This window comes from Oncorhynchus gorbuscha, linkage group LG05, assembly GCF_021184085.1.
Source record: "Oncorhynchus gorbuscha isolate QuinsamMale2020 ecotype Even-year linkage group LG05, OgorEven_v1.0, whole genome shotgun sequence".
Taxonomy (NCBI): Eukaryota; Metazoa; Chordata; class Actinopteri; order Salmoniformes; family Salmonidae; genus Oncorhynchus; species Oncorhynchus gorbuscha.
Window position 1 is genome coordinate 20,233,104 of NC_060177.1, and position 17,609 is coordinate 20,250,712.

The 17,609-nt window shown below is 42.3% G+C and overlaps 1 protein-coding gene and 1 non-coding gene across 5 annotated transcripts in view; one reads left to right on the forward strand and one right to left on the reverse strand.

The window, feature by feature from the left end:
* Window positions 1-5,259: 5,259 nt before the first annotated feature.
* Window positions 5,260-17,609, forward strand: part of LOC124035646 (potassium voltage-gated channel subfamily C member 1-like) — a 51,219-nt gene continuing 38,869 nt past the window's right edge. For all 4 annotated transcript variants that reach the window (XM_046349205.1, XM_046349204.1, XM_046349206.1 and 1 more), the window contains exon 1: window positions 5,260-6,250. In XM_046349205.1, the coding sequence (XP_046205161.1) occupies window positions 5,714-6,250 (537 nt within the window). In that variant the 5' untranslated portion in view covers window positions 5,260-5,713. The remainder of the gene's footprint in view (window positions 6,251-17,609) is intronic.
* On the reverse strand, window positions 13,387-13,456 carry trnag-ccc. Its single transcript has one exon. It is a non-coding gene; the product is annotated as a tRNA-Gly (tRNA).

Here is a 17,609-nt window from a genome sequence, read left to right on the forward strand (position 1 = left end):
ATCACATCACTGATCTGGAGAATCCTGATGTTGCTAAGGTAATGGATTCTGTCTGTAAGCTAATAAACTCATATGATCTTGAAAGCTGTTTTAACACACACGATTGAATGGGCACAACTGAAATGACCCGTAATAGTTTTTCCACAACAGGGCAGTGTCTGTACTGCATAATATACATACTTCTCTCCACATAAGTATTTTTTCCACATAACTATGCTATGTATACGTACCAACAGTACAGGCTGGTGGTTGCGGTGTAATGGTATTGGGAATATTTTCCTGCACACATTAGGTCCCTTGATACCAATTTAGCAACGTTTCCATGCCCCAAAGTATTCAGGCTGTTCTGGAGGGAAACGGGGTCCGACCCGGTACTAGAGGGGTGTACTTAAAATACTGGCAACTAAATGTATATGAGTGTACTATTTATAAGTATGTATAATATGTATAAGTAGCTTATATATACAGTACTAGTCAAATGTTTGGACACACCTACTCATTCAAGTTTTTTAAATTTATTTTGACTATATTCTACATTGTAAAATAATAGTGCAGACATCAAAGCAGGAGGAATGCGGAATGTTTTTTCAACAATCTTGAAGGAGTTCCGACATGTGCTGAGCACTTTTTGGCTGCTTTTCTTTCACTCTGCAGTCCAACTCATACCAAACTATCTAAATTGGGTTGAGGTCCGGTGATTGTGGAGGCCAGGTCATACGATGCAGCACTCCATAACACTCCTTCTTGGTCAAATAGCCCTTACACAGCCTGGAGTTGTGTTGGGAAATTGTCCTGTTGAAAAACAAATGATAGTCCCACTAAGCTCAAACCAGATGGGATGGCGTATCGCTGCAGAATACTGTGGTAGCTATGCTAGTTAAGTGTGCCTTGAATTCTAAATAAATCCCTGACAGTGTCACCAGCAAAGCACCCCCACACCATCAAATCTCCTCCTCCATGCTTCACGGTGGGAACCACACATGCAGAGATCATCCATTCACCTACTCTGCGTCTCCCAAAGACACAGCATTTGAAAAAAATGTATAAATAATATGATTTCCCCCGGTCTAATGTCCATTGCTCGTGTTTCTTGGCCAAAGCAAGTCTCGTCTTCTTATTGGTGTCCTTTAGTAGTGGTTTCTTTGCAGTCAATCAGCAAGGCCTGATTCACACAGTCTCCATTGAATAGCTGATGTTGAGATGTGTCTGTTACTTGAACTCTGTGAAGCATCTTTTTGGGCTGCAATTTCTGAGGCTGGTAACTCTAATGAACTTATCAAATGCAGCAGAGGTAAGTCTGGGTCTTCCTTTCCTGTGGATGTCGTCATGAGAGCCAGTTTCATCATAGCGCTTGATGGGTTTTGCGACTGCACTTGAAGTAACTTTCAAAGTTCTTCAAATTTTCCCGATTGATTGACCTCCATGTCCATGTAATGATGGACTGTAATTTCTCTTTGCTTATTTGAGCTGTTCTTGTCATAATATGTACTTGGTCTTTTGCCAAATAGGGCAATGGCGAACTTGGGAGAGAGTGAGATGAGAGAGATGTTGTGCAAGTGTGTTCTGCTCAACGGTCCAGAGCTTCAGGCGACGGTCCCCGGTCCAGAGCTTCAGGCGACGGTCCCCGGTCCAGATCTTCAGGCGACGGTCCCCGGTCCAGAGCTTCAGGCGACGGTCCCCGGTCCAGAGCTTCAGGCGACATTTCACGGGTCCGGAACATCCAGCGACGGTCAATGGTCCGGAACCTCCGGATACATGGCCGGAGCCTTCCCCTGCGCCGATGCCCAGTCTAAGCATGGCGTCCAGTCCAGCTCCAAGGCCAGAGTCTTCTTCTGCATTGGTGCCCAGTCCAGGCATAGAATCCAGTCTCACTCCATGGCGGGAGACTTCCCCTGGGCCGATGCCCAGTCCAGGCAACGCGTCCGGTCCAGCGCCATGGCCGGAGCCTTCTCCTGCGCCGGTGCTCAGTCCAGATACTGCGTCCAGGCCTGCTCCATGGCGGGAGCCTTTCTCTGCACTGATGTCCAGTCCAGCTCTGGTGTCTAGTCCCGCTTCATGGCAGGAGCCTTCCTTGATACCGAGGTCCAGTCCAGGCACAGTGTTCAGCCCGGGTCCATGGCTGGATCCATGGGATGAGCGGGTCCTTCGGCCCGCACCAGAGCCGCTACCAAAGATGGTGGATCCACGAGCTGAGCGGGTTCTTCGTCCCGCACCAGAGCCGCCCCCGATGCTGGCGGATCCGCGGGATGAGTGGGTTCTTCGTCCTGCACCAGAGCCGCCACCGATGCTGGTGGATCCGCGACCTGAGTGGGGGCTACGACCTGCACCAGAGCCGCCACTGACACTAATCACCACCCCTACCCTCCCCATTTGTTTCAGGTTTGGGGGGGGGGGTACTGTCACGCCTTGACCATAGAGAGCCTTTGTTTTTCTGTGGTATAGTAGGTCAGGGTGTGACTCTGGGGTTTTCTAGTTATAATTTTCTATGTGGGGTTCTAGTTTAGTTTTTCTATGTTGGTGTTTGGTATGATTCCCAATTACAGGCAGCTGGCTATCGTTGTCTCTAATTGGGGATCATATTTAAGTAGCATTTTTTTCAACCTGTGTTTTATGGGATATTGTTTTGAGTTAGTACACGTAGCACCTCTGTAGTCACGGTTCGTTGTTTGTTTTCGTTCATTCTTTGTTTTGTGCGTTTCAATTAAATAATATGTGGAAACCATATCACACTGCGGCTTGGTCCGATAATTATTTCAGCGAACGTGAAAATGATTCCATATGTGTTATTTCACAGTTTTGATGTCTTCACTATTATTCTACAATGTAGAAAATAGTAAAAATAAAGAAAAACCCTTGAATGAGTAGGTGTGTCCAAACTTTTGACTGGTACTGTATATCTACACTACCTTTCAAAAGTTTGGGGTCACATAGAAATGTCCTTGTTTTTGAAAGAAAAGCACATTTTTTTGTCCATTAAAATAACTTAAAATTGATCAGAAATACAGTGTAGACATTGTTAATGTTGTAAATGACTATTGTAGCTGGAAATGGCAGATGTTTTATGGAATATCTACAGTACATAGGCATAGAGGATCATTTTCTTTAAAAAACAAGATAATTTCTAAGTGACCCCAAACTTTTGAATGGTAGTGTATATACAGTGGGGCAAAAAGTATTTAGTCAGCCACCAATTGTGCAAGTTCTCCCACTTAAAAAGATGAGAGGCCTGTAATTTTCATCATAGGTACACTTCAACTATGACAGACAAAATGAGAGAAAAAAATCCAGAAAATCACATTGTAGGATTTTTAATTAATTAATTTGCTAATTATGGTGGAGAATAAGTATTTGGTCACCTACAAACAAGCAAGATTTTTGGCTCTCACAGACCTGTAACTTCTTCTTTAAGAGGCTCCTCTGTCCTCCACTCATTACCTGTATTAATGGCAACTGTTTGAACTTGTTATCAGTATAAAAGACACCTGTCCACAACCTCAAACAGTCAAACTCCAAACTCCACTATGGCCAAGACCAAAGAGCTGTCAAAGGACACCAGAAACAAAATTGTAGACCTGCACCAGGCTGGGAAGACTGAATCTGCAATAGGTAAGCAGTTTGGTTTGAAGAAATCAACTGTAGGAGCAATTATTAGGAAATGGAAGACATACAAGACCACTGATAATCTCCCTCGATCTGGGGCTCCACACAAGATCTCACCCCGTGGGGTCAAAATGATCACAAGAAAGGTGAGCAAAAATCCCAGAACCACATGGGGGGACCTAGTGAATGACCTGCAGAGAGCTGGGACCAAAGTAACAAAGCCTACTATCAGTAACACACTAAGCCGTCAGGGACTCAAATCCTGCAGTGCCAGACGTGTCCCCCTGCTTAAGCCAGTACATGTCCAGGCCCGTCTGAAGTTTGCTAGAGAGCATTTGGGTGATCCAGAAGAAGATGTCATATGGTCAGATGAAACCAAAATATAACTTTTTGGTAAAAACTCAACTCGTCGTGTTTGGAGGACAAAGAATGCTGAGTTGCATCCAAAGAACACCATACCTACTGTGAAGCATGGGGGTGAAAACATCATGCTTTGGGGCTGTTTTTCTGCAAAGGGACCAGGACGACTGATCCGTGTAAAGGAAAGAATGAATGGGGCCATGTATTGTGAGTGAAAACCTCCTTCCATCAGCAAGGGCATTGAAGAGGAAACGTGGCTGGGTCTTTCAGCATGACAATGATCCCAAACACACCGCCCGGGCAACGAAGGAGTGGCTTCATAACAAGCATTTCAAGGTTCTGGAGTGGCCTAGCCAGTCTCCAGATCTCAACCCCATAGAAAATCTTTGGAGGGTTGAAGGTCCGTGTTGCCCAGCAACAGCCCCAAAACATCACTGCTCTAGAGGAGATCTGCATGGAGGAATGGGCCAAAATACCAGCAACAGTGTGTGAAAACCTTGTGAAGACTTACAGAAAACGTTTGACCTCTGTCATTGCCAACAAAGAGTATATAACAAAGTATTGAGAAACTTTTGTTATTGACCAAATACTTATTTTCCACCATAATTTGCAAATAAATTCATAAAAAAATCCTACAATGTGATTTTCTGGATTTTTTTTCTTCTAATTTTGTCTGTCATAGTTGAAGTGTACCTATGATGAAAATTACAGGCCTCTCTCATCTTTTAAGTGGGAGAACTTGCACAATTGGTGGCTGACTAAATACTTTTTTTGCCCCACTGTATATATATATATATATATATATATATATATATATATATGGAGCCCTAACTGTTACAAATAGTAACTTGACTCAACTTCATGCTCAAAATAAGGGTGTTGTCATGTAGGTGATTCACCTGTGTGGAAGCCAGTATGTGACCTGTCCATGGTGCTGACAGAGCCCAAACAGCTGTCCGCAACACACGCCTCATCAATTTAGCTGCATTTACCTGTGCATCCTTATTGAATACAGAACATGTACAGTAATTGTCAAGAATCAATATTGATCTCCCTGTAGCATTCCTGCATCTGGGATCAAGGAGGAGAATATAAAGAAAGAAAAGGGACTAGGAAGTGCAAGAGTCTTGTCTCAAAGACAGTGGGAGGGGTATGATGAGAGAGAGAGAGAGAGAGAGAGAGAGAGAGAGAGAGAGAGAGAGAGGAGAGAGGGAGGGGGTGTGAGGAGTGTGCACTCAGAGAGACTGGTGCTGTCCTTTCAGCACCACAACCCTCATCTTTCGTTGAATGCAACAAGGGGTGTACGTTTCTCTAATTAAAAGACGGCGTGGATTTGGAACTAGGTTTTCATTATATGGAGTCATAGCCTACACACATTTTTCATCAACGCTTTTCGGAGGGGTCTTCATCTTTGGTTTTGTGATGTAGCTTAACCATGAACATTTAGATTTCCCCCCATCCTGTTTCTGGGGCAGGCACAGGCTGTTTCTTGCTTTAGCCTACCTTGCAACTATATTAAACATCCGTTGAGGCATTGCGTTCTTTTGTATTATTAAAAGTTGGGATCTATCTGAATGCTTGAGTGGAGCCTGTGCTTTTTTGCAGGCTGAATAAAAGAAGTCGGGAAGAAATCTGCCTTATCTTTTCCTCTTTCATCTCGAGTTCATGTGTCGGCCAGATCTCACTGCGTTGCCTCGCACATATTTTGCAATATAATGTCTGGAACCTGCTCGAGACATGCCTAAGCGACGCAATGGGACAAGGCGACGAGAACGATCGTATTGTGATTAACGTGGGAGGTATCAGACACCAAACCTACCGTAGCACCCTTCGTACATTACCGGGCACCCGGTTAGCTTGGCTCGCCGAGCCCGATGCCCACAGTCACTTTGACTACGATCCCAAGATTGAGGAATTTTTCTTTGACCGGCACCCGGGGGTGTTTGCCCACATCCTCAATTACTATAGGACCGGGAAGTTGCACTGCCCTGCAGATGTTTGCGGCCCGTTGTACGAGGAGGAGTTGGCATTTTGGGGTATCGATGAGACTGACGTGGAACCATGTTGTTGGATGACTTATCGGCAACATAGAGAGGCCGAGGAGGCATTGGATAGTTTTGGGGGTGGGCCCCCCGAGAATTCAGAGGAGGATGGGGATGAGGAAACGCTGGGAATGATCAATAGGTTGGCTCTTGATGGACCAGATGCCAAATCTGGGGGGCATTGGCGACGTTGGCAGCGGTTGCTTTGGGCACTCTTCGAGGATCCCTATTCATCTAAATATGCAAGGGTAAGTAAGAGTTGGAATCAGTCATCTTGAGTCAATAAAAGTTTAGATAGGCCTACTAATGGCCTGAAAAAAACTATGCTTTACAATCTCTCTCTCTCTCTCTCTCTCCATGCCCGTGCGCTCGTGCATGTGTGTGTGTGTGTGTTGGGCTCGTGAAAATTAATTGGGATTTTAAGCTTAAAGTTGAAATCTGAAGTTGGCACATACATTTTTAGACTTTTCAATTAATTACATATACACATTGATTATTGAATAATATAACTTACAAATTCCTGATTAGCGTAGTTCAACTGTTGTAGCCCATCAGAACCCAAAATATAAGCTTGTTTTACTTAATTGTTAAACAAGTCAATTGTAAACAAACACTGTATTGCCTCTAAAATGTTGATATCACGAATGGTCAAAACTTGCATCCATAGCCCTGTCTGTGAATTTGAAAGTGGTTACATTTCTCCAGCCCCATCTCTCAGCTGTTTACCAGAACAGTGGTGGGGTAAAGGTTTTGTTATTGTTTGAACTACAGATTTCCCCTTTAATGGGTCCAGCGTCGCACACAAAAGTGATGATGCACTGCGCACACTCTCTGAGATGTGCATTCTGGGCGTCTTGTCGCATGGATCGACTGCTGCCTGTCCTGCAGTTCAGCTGTGCAACATGCAACCACCCTGCTTTCGGTCCTGATGAGGTCTTATGAATTACCTCACAAGGACTAGATCAAATAAAACTTAGAATGAGAGTTTAATTGTTTATATGCCCTCACCATTTTTAATGAGGACCAGGATGTGTGGGGGAGTTAACAAGACATGCACTTCGCTCTTTCCTAGGCTGGAACAGAATGGTGATCAAGAAGATTAATATTTGTGATGGTCAATCGTTACATTGCCTGTTTGGAGCTGTCCATGTTCTGTAGGCTTGTAGTTGTATTTAGAACCTAATTATTAGCTTTGCCTGACCTTTCTGTCTCTTCTCCTTGTAATTGAACTTAGCTTTAAACAACAACACCTATCACACCTGGTATTCCCAATCCCAATTCATTTTAGTTTCACTTGAAAACAATTCAAAAGTAGTCTCTTACTGACCCTACAGGATCCTGGCCCACTGACCGGAGACAGCTGTAAGGAGATGCAGGGATCAGAAATCTATCGTCCCCGAGCTCAGCACAGGATACAACATGTTAGAGTATAACATCTTCAGAATGTATATAATCAATCAACTGGTCAATCAATCAATGAATGACCATGTACTGGTGCCTTAGCAACTGGCGATCACTTGAACCATAGAGACCATGCAGTGTACACAGACACACCATAGGGCCTTCACAGATCATTGTGAGAGCAAAACGTGAAGCTCCAGTTGTAGGATCTTAATTTGATCACTTATGTTGCTGCGAATGCACCGCAGGAAATGCAGTTGAGCTTTACATTAGGCCCAGTTTTGGTCAGCAGGGGCAAACATAACACTGATGTCAGAGGAAAAACATGTTGACCGTCTGTTCTTATCTTTTGCTCCAGTAACGTTGGTTTCCTCCTATGTAAATAATAGTTATAGAAGGAAGAAAGGAAAGAAAGAATCACATTTTTATATGCCCTTTGTTGGTGCTGGGTGACAAGGAGGACCTCATTATCACCTTTCTTAATAAACACCCAACCTCACCTGGGTGACAAGGTGGACCTCATTATCACCTTTCTTAATAAAGTCCCAATCTCACCTGGGTGACAAGGAGGGCCTCATTATCACCTTTCTTCATAAACACCCAACCTCACCTCTGCCACCTCATACTCCCTCCTGCCCTGCTGGCGGACATGCTGAGCTTACACTATATATCCCACTCGAAATGCAGAATTAATACCTAGGTATTACATGGTGATTAATGCAGTGGTGATGTAAGTAAATGCAGTCACATACAGTACCTGTGTATGTGAAGCAGGTGTAGCTTGTATAACTGATGTCTGTGTAGTGGTACTCATGTTGCTTTCAGACATGGCTCACATACTCCCAGTGAACACTATATGAATTTTTTATTTAACTAGTCAAGTCAGTTAAGAACAAATTCTTATTTACAATGACAACCTAGGAACAGTGGGTTAACTGCCTTGTTCAGAATGACAGATGTTTACCATGTCAGCTTGGGGATTCAATCTAGCAACCTTTTGGTTACTGGGCCAACGCTCTAACCACTTGGCTACCTGCCGCCCCATGAAATTGACCTGCCTTTAGTATGGAATGCAATCTAAGGGAACTTAGACTGACCATAATTCAGACACGTGGCTACAACTACTAGTCTTCCTACTTATGAAAGGGGTCATTGAGGCATCTTGTGCCCTTGGACTGTTGATGACTTGGCCCTTACTGCCTGGATTTGCAAGAGGGCAAATCGTTAGATTAGTTTAGTGATCAATCTAATTGCTGCTCATGTAAGGATGTAAATAAGTACTGAAGTAAAATGTGTTTAAATGGTGAGGATGATGAGAAATTACTTTGTGCAGCTGGGAGAGAAGGAAGTGCATGACTGAATGACACCAAACTGGGGTTTTGGGACAGGTAGGGTAGATGTGGGTTTGTTTAGGTTAGAAGTGGAAGAGGGAGCTGCTGGATGGGAATGGGTAGGAGGTTTCTTTTCACTCAGCCATGGCTGTGGGTTGTATGTTTCACTCCACGTCACATAAGAAACACAGCAGTGAGTTTATGTGGAGGGAGAGCTTTGAAATCAATATCATGCTTTTAAAGTGGACGTGTCAGCTTTAACGTGAGGAGCCTACTGACCATACAGACACCCTGCCAGCTACCACGACCTTCAGCTATCTGGGAGGAAACTGCTCTTGAGTTTAGAAGGAGATCCACTCTACTTAAAATGAGTGAGAATAGTGCACCTACATGGAAAGTAGCTATACGTCTACGTAATCACACTAGAGAGACAGTGTGGCCGGGACGTCAGCTTCTAACCAACACAGAGTGAGTAACAGATCCATGCTGAACTGAACATAGCAAGACTGGTTGCTCCTTTGGGGGCTGGAGCGATTAGCAGAAGCAGAGTTGGGCACAGACCCTGGTAATTAATGGAGAGAGAGAGGGAGGCATCCTATTACACTAAAGACATGCTGCATGGCTAACCTTGCCACACTTTAACAGGAAGTCATCTAGGTTTTAAGGAGATCCACATGGAGACTGACTCGTCTGGAGGGCTGGGGCCTAGATAGATGGACATATTGCTTTATCAAACAACACCTTCTCTTAGTCTACCATGTGGCATACTGTAGTACATTGAGGTTCACATGTGTAACTGTATGAACACACATCATGCACATGTAGGGGAGCTTGTGCATGATACACATCGACACAGTCCAACTCCAATAGGGAAATGCACAAACCAATCAAAAGCTGGTCACTGGGATATCTAACGCAGCTCTTTCTCCCAAAAGAAGTGGAGCAGGACACCCCTTAAAAAGCACTGGGGTTTGTCCCTGCGCTCCTGTATAATTAATATCCCATGCAGAGAGGAATGAGGCACCCAGCTAAAAGCACTCAAACTGGGGCAAATATAGAATACAGGCCTCTCACGCCACCATTACACTGCCAAACAGAGAGGAAAGTTACACTCACTTGTTCTGCCTTCATATACAAGATAACACTGGCTTCAACAACCTTTACTCTGAACATAGACCCAACAGTCATCTGACAAATCCTAAACACCAAAACGATTTGATCTTCATGACCTGCAAAACCACAAGATGTTCTGTCTTTCCAGTATCGGCCTGAATGGTCTGGCATGGTGAGGGAGTGTTTATTCAGTTTATTCATCACTTTTGTCCATTAGCTATACATGCTGGCATAGCCATTATCTCAGCCAGACCATACCATCTGACATGAGGGTGTCACTCAGATTTATCCCACTGAAGATATAACCCATATAAGACAGTTTTTTCAAATGTTGAGCCCTCCCTGTTGACATACTTGCTCTACCAGTTTTCACAGAAAACACTAATGTGTGGCTCTCAAATATCACTATGATTATTGAATGAAATACATGTCTTTCAATTGCTTCGTCTCTAAAACTACAGTGATTTAGCTACGTTTTGATTGAGATTGTTTTGCATTTGAATGTTAAGTGTTAACTGAATGTGTTTCTTGCTCTGTGCTAATTGGTGGACCAGACATGGACAGAGACATTAGGGACAGCAGGCAGGGTGATTATTATGGACGTGAATGTGACTAGAGGCTTTTCAACAGATCGTCATGTTTCTATCTGACATTAGGCTTAATTACGTCAGAATTCCCTCCGATTCATCTGATGTTTATTCACATGTTCATATATGTATTTATATTAAGTTTGTGTATGACTTACAAAAATAGGATTTAGTATGACAAATATGAAATAACCAAGTTAGCCACACAGGACACTGTACAGCAGGATGCAACTACCACACCAATATCACAGGGCATGTTTGTGGACAATAACATACACCTACTGTATGTAGTCACTTGCTATTGGTATGTGTGGCCAAGGTGATTACTGATGGATATAGGCCTGTCTGCTCCACTGGCTTCCAGTCAAAGCTCGTATACACTAGAAGACCATGATACTTGCCTACAGAGCAGCAAGAGGAACTGCCCTTCCCTACCTTCAGGCTATGCTCAAAACCTACACTACAAACCGAGCCCTCCGTTCTGCCACCTCAGGTCTCTTGGCCCTCCTACCCCTACAGGAGGGCAGCTCCCGCTCATCTCAGTCCAAGCGCTTCTCTGTCCTGGAACACCAATGGTGTAACCAGATTCCCCCTGAAGCTAGGACAGCATAGTCCCTGCCCATCTTCCAAAAACATCTAAAAACCTACTTCTTCAAAGAGTATTTTAAATAATCCCACATTACCCCCCCTCACCTCGCCCCATTTAAAAAATAAAAAAGGATTTTGTGATCTAACTCTTGCACTTGATTTTCCCCTCTTACTAGCTCTGACTTTGCTGTTAGTTACTTCATTGTGGAAGAATCTACTTACTATGACTATCTTAAGATGAATGCTCTAACTGTAAGTCGCTCTGGATAAGAGCTTCTGCAAAAGGACTAAAATGTAAGTGTTTTGTGTGAGTGGTGTGGGCAGCAGTGATGATGAGGAATGGCACACTGGCACTGAGCACGGGGACCACTGACACACATGGCCTAGGCAAATGTTTTGCGTGTCTGTTGCTGGGGGAGTCCATTATCAGAGAGAGCAGGCATTAAACCCAGGCCATGGGATAGCATGATGATGCACTGACCACGGTTTCCTTAAAATGCTCACTTATTGCTATCCCAACCACTTCAGCCAAGTGTCTGAGTCCTTCAGTATCTCATAATTTATTAGGGTGTTTATCTGCCTACATATATTGTCAAGCATGTTATAGTATGTTATGCCTCTGTGCTTGAGTCTCAGTAATCATAAGGGCTCTTGAGCTAAGTTAGTATACATAATTCAAGAATCATTCTCTGTCATTTCTGTCCTCTCATCAAAATAGAGGCTTTCATAGTCGATGTGAGTAATTTACCCAAGGTAAGGCATTGGAACAGTTGGAACAGAGCCACATTATGTGTTGGCACTATCAAGTCACGTTATTTGAAGTGTTTTAGAAAACCTAGAGCCAAAACTAGTTGAAAGACGGTTTTAGTAAAGGCTTTGCCTTTGATATTTGAATATGGCTGGCTTGAAGAAGATATAGTCAAGATGTGCAAGTTCTCATTATTCTTCTTCCTATAGTTTCAGATGACTCAATCTGTTGTGGTTTTGTGTATGAATGGATTTGTATAGTTCATTATAGTTCTGTAAATGCTACATATACATTCTCTCTTTCCGATGTGCACAGTAATAGAGGAAATCAGTTAAGTGGGAACGCCTGTTTCATAGCAATAACCTTTTCATGTTTTATCTCCCATCAGAGACTGCAGCAGGTGAGTGGAACAGGGAGGGAGGTGGTGGTGGAGATCTGAGCTAACTCAGCATTCTGAGGCATCACACAGCTTCGGCAGCACATGTTCAATCTCGACTGTCTCGACTGTCTCGACTGTCTCTACTGTCTCTACTGTCTCTACTGGCACTACTGTCTCTACTGGCACTCTCAGATCATACTCTGACAGGGTAATCTAATTACACCCTAAAACTAAAAACAGCCAGCAAGCATTTCAACCTTGGACGCATACCATGGTTACCAATGGCTGTTACTGGGCTAACAAACGTCTTCCAAACAAATGCTCAATCAATCAGTTCAATAAGACTTCCATTTTACAGTATAAAGGATCTGGTGTAGGCTATTTGTTGATTTGTTGGAGAGAAAACCAATATAGTCGTTTTTACATTTGCATAACCTTGTAACTATATGTGTATGTTATATGAATTTTGTTTCTGGACTTGACTGTCTGTATAGCATTAGTTTCATTCATTGGCGATATAATATCATTTATTATCAATGAAAGCCACTTATGATATTAGCCGCTGATTAAAATGTTTTTATTACCTTTATTGTAGTTAACAGGGAGTCATGCTGAGACCAAAGTCTTTTTCACAGATGAGCCCTGAATACACATCAATACACATCAAACACATCAATATTCACATCGATATTCACATCGATATTCACATCAATATTCACATCGATATAGCAAACGCAAAACACATACAGGATGATACGGGAGGGGCTGAGCCAGCTGTGAATGAGGCCTTAGCTGTTTATGTTGTCGGTAGTTACATTGGAATGTCTCCATTTATTGACACGGCTTTTAAACTGTCAGTCAAGGCCCTTCTAGAACTGCAAGGGAGTTCACACAAAGGCTAAGCATCTCATGTACTAAAACGTAGATGGACAATTATTAGGCAAGGCCTGTAACTTGATCCCTACACGGTAAAAATAATGCATGTTATTTTTAAGGTAATTTACTGTGAGCCAGTTACCTGTAAGTTACTGAAGGAAACAGTATGTTACATACAGTATACTATGTTACAGCAGTTGTTTTAACCCCACGGAGACAGTCCTTGATTCACAGAAAACAACACTATCCACCCTCATCATGTGAAAAGGTCCCCAGGGTTATAAATTAACATATTTTGCAGACACTCTTATCCAGAATGACTTACAGTAGTGAGTGCATTCAGTTTCATATTTGTTCATACTGTTCCCCCATGGGAATCAAACCCACAACCCTGGCATTGGGAGTGCCATGCTCTACCAACTGAGCCACACAGCACCTCACACATTTTCTCTCTCATGCAGATTCATGCCTAATAACATTTAGGAACAAACTCAAACAAACACACTTTACATGAAACAAATAGACTATATATACAAAAGTATTTATCTAAAATTACACACAATGCATGTAATACACACTCATAAACAGGCAATGCAAATACATTGTCACAAACGCATACAGTAAGCCCAGAGAAAGGCAGATTGATGGAGGGAAAGTTACATAAGAGAACGTGACATGCTTTCATCTCTAGGAGGCATGAGTCTAAAAGAGAGAGTGTGGGAGGGGTTGTAGGAGAGAAGGGTCTGGTTGCAGTTTTATTTTGTTTAGCATTGACTCAATGCTGTCTCCTACACTTGAAATGGCACTGTGACTGAAACATCTACAGACATAGGATCTTAATTTGAGGCAGTTTGCTACAGCAGGAAAATAATCTTACAGCTATAGGAAATCTGTTTTAATATGTGGATTATAACTCATGGACATTTTTTGTAGGGGTTGATACATTTTTCATGAGGGCAAATCAAGTCTGAAATGCCAAACTTTAGAAGCCTTTTTAATACTCAAAAACACTACAAGTTTGCATTTCAGCAACAAAAAAGTGATCAAATTAAGATCCTACATCTGTAACTTACTTCAAACATTTCCTAATTAAGCATTTGATATACTTGACATGTGCACGCATTCTGTGGCACACTCTACTTTGCAGCCTTTTAACTTAATTACATTGTGTATTCACTATCTCAATGCATCCTCTCAAACAAACGACATGCTTGCGATGTTGTTGCGTATTGTTAGATATTACTGCACTGTTGGAGCTAGGAACACAAGCATTCTGCTACACCTGCAATATCATCTGCTACATATGTGTATGTGACCAATGCAATTTGCAGAGTAGAACCCACAGCAAAATCCAAATATCTCCAAATATTTTGTGCTCAATATCATTGACTTAATTCCATATTTAATGTTAATATCCATGCAGTATTCTGCTCAGTGGTTGTGTCCTTAAACTAGCAGGTACAGCACACTCAGACTTACATACAGTATTTATTATGGTCACATTTCTATCTTTATTCATCTCTGTCCATTAAGCTTCTTATTCAGTGGTGTTGTTGTTAATTCAGTTCCACGTAGCAGAGTCTTGGTAGTGAAGCTGCTGGGTGTTTATTTCCCAGCAGTATGGCTCCTATAGTGTGTGATGTGTTCTGACAGAAAGGCCTGCTGGTTGGTTTCCTTGGAGGAAGGTTATATTCTCAGTTATAAACTCAGCATTGTCTTTGGCTCCCTCCCACTGAAGGGTGAGGCCTTGCCAGCCTAGACACAAAGGGAAAAGAACCACCCTCTCAAATAGAGCTGATAAGTGCAGTGCAAGTGCTTGCTTGCTCTGGTCAGTCTGCAGTGTAGACATTATGTTTGGGTCGGCATCAGTTCTGTGCATGGGATTGTACTGTATGAGTGGGATTGTAGGTAGGTAGTCCTGTGTGCAGGCGGTTCCTTCACCTGTAATGCAAACAGGTCAATGGCTCATGATCAGCACTTTTAAAACATATTTGCTCCAAACCGGAATAATACAGTTAAAGCATCTTCATTTGATCCCCCTATTGCAGGAGAGCTTTCCCTAAATAAAGGACATTTAAAACTTGTAGTGTAATTGAGGTTTAAAGAAGGTTTCTGAAGGTTGTCATTTCCACTTTGAAATTTCAGACTTGATTTTCCATTACGTAAAAAGTGTATTAACCCCTACAAAAATAGCCATTAATTATAATCTACATAATAGTTCAAATTTCCTGTTGCTGAAGGATTATCTTCCTGCTGTAGCAAATTAGCTCAAATTAAGATCATACATCTGTACGTTATGTCTTTTGGCTTATTTTCACTTGCCTATTACAGTGGTGGAAATTTGACTTCCTAATGGTTCATTCAATGACTTCCTGGCTTTCTGTAACACTGATTTATCACAACTCAACAAGCTAATCACACATCTATTACGGAAACACCCCCACATCCAAACCATGACAACATACAGTAATTCACTTGAGTGTGTTATAATGCACTTTGCCTCTCATTTATAGTTAGACACTCACTCATTTGATTTCTGTAAATGTTGTTGATACATGTTCTGTTGAGAACACCAGATCAAATACATCACAATCTGCCTTGGATGATGTCTACACACAGCCATGCATGCTAACAAGCACATGCTTTCACACATATGCTCAGACACATTCATGCATGCACACACATCGCTTGTAATATATAATAATAATAATATAATAATAATATATGCCATTTAGCAGACGCTTTTATCCAAAGCGACTTACAGTCATGTGTGCATACATTCTACGTATGGGTGGTCCCGGGGATCGAACCCACTACCCTGGCGTTACAAGCGCCATGCTCTACCAACTGAGCTACAGCTTGTGCTGCAGGTCAGAGGTAAGAACAAGGAAGGGTGGCTCTCATGTTGGCTTAATGTATTATAATATGAGATTAGCAGTTTGTCTCAAGATAAAATCTTTAGAGAATGCATTTAGGATACAAATGACGCACATGCCATGATACCACTTTGTCTAGAATTTCCTCAATAATGTGGTGATCGTTTCCCGTATCTACTGTATATTACAGTACTGTTTCTCTCTTCAGTACCAACAGTCTGTAGACATTCATGGAATAAAGATAAAGAAAAGGTTAGTGGACATTTTTCCAAGATAGCTGTTTCATTTCCTTTCGCTGGAGAGTTCAATTAGTCTCATGGAATTTGTGTTAACGGCTCAAGGTCCTTCATTAGTGAACAATGTGATACTTTTCCAATGTTCCAGGTTTTACTCTAACAGCTGCATATCATACATTATTAATAACGATGTTGTTGTATTGATACGGATAGTTGACTGTGTTGGAGAAAATGTTGGATGTTCTGAGAGCAATGTCACATAGACTTAGATGTTGGATATTCGGCACAGAAAGTTGACAGCAGTTAGAATGGATTCTCAGTCCAATGACAGGTCTCCGTAATTGAGCCCATGCAGGGATGCTGCTAATTTGTTTTCACACCAGTGAAAGAATGGAAGCAAGTCTGTCACCTTTGCTGGGCTTGTGAGAGAAAATGTTGTGGTGACAAGGACAGTAACAGTCGCTTCTCTTCCTTCTGGCCTTACCACAACCTGTCTTCATTTCAGACACCCAACCAGAAGGTTATTTTTATGTGGAGGACAGGACAGATGGAAACAGTCAGAGTGAAAACAAAGTAATTGAATTTCATTTACACTTGTGGGTTGAAGTGTTACTGTGGTTGTTGTTGCTGCAGTGATTGTTATGGTTATTGTTATTTCTTTATTTAAAAAAAATATTTCACCTTTATTTAACCATGTAGGCCAGTTGAGAACAAGTTCTCATTTACAACTGCGACCTGGCCAAGATAAAGCACAGCAGTGTGACAAAAAACAACACATAGGATAAACAGTCAATAACACAATAGAGTCAAAAACACAAGTACAGTCAATAACACAATAGAGAAATCTATACACAGTGTGTGCAAATGGAGTAAGGAGGTAAGGCAATAAATAGGCCATAGTACCGAAGTAATTACAATTAAGCAAATAAACACTGAAGTGATAGATGTGCAGATAAAGATGTGCAAGTCGAAGTACTGGTGTGCAAAAGAGCAAAAAGTAAATAAAAACAATATGGGGATGATGGGTGTGCTATTTACAGATGGGCTATGTACAGCTGCAGCGATCAGTAAGCTGCTCAGATAGCTGATGCTTAAAGTTATTGAGGGAGATATAAGTCTCCAACTTTTTTGCAATTCGTTCCAGTCATTGGCAGCAGAGAACTGGAAGGAAAGGCGGCCAAAGTGGGTGTCGGCTTTGGGGATGACCAGTGAGATATACCTGCTGGAGCGTGTGCAACGGATGGGTGTTGTTATTGTCATGCAGGTGATAGAGGACCCAAAAGCGACTTAACAGAAACAGAGTTTATTCAAGTCCAAACAGGGAATAACAGAAATCCTCTAGTCTGTAGAGGGGAATAACAAGAGAAGCGGCCACAGACTGCAGGTCGCTTCGGGTAGGCGCAGGCCGTAGTAGACAGAGACACCTGCTCACACGCAGCATCTGATGAAGGCAAAAAACACGACAGGACAGG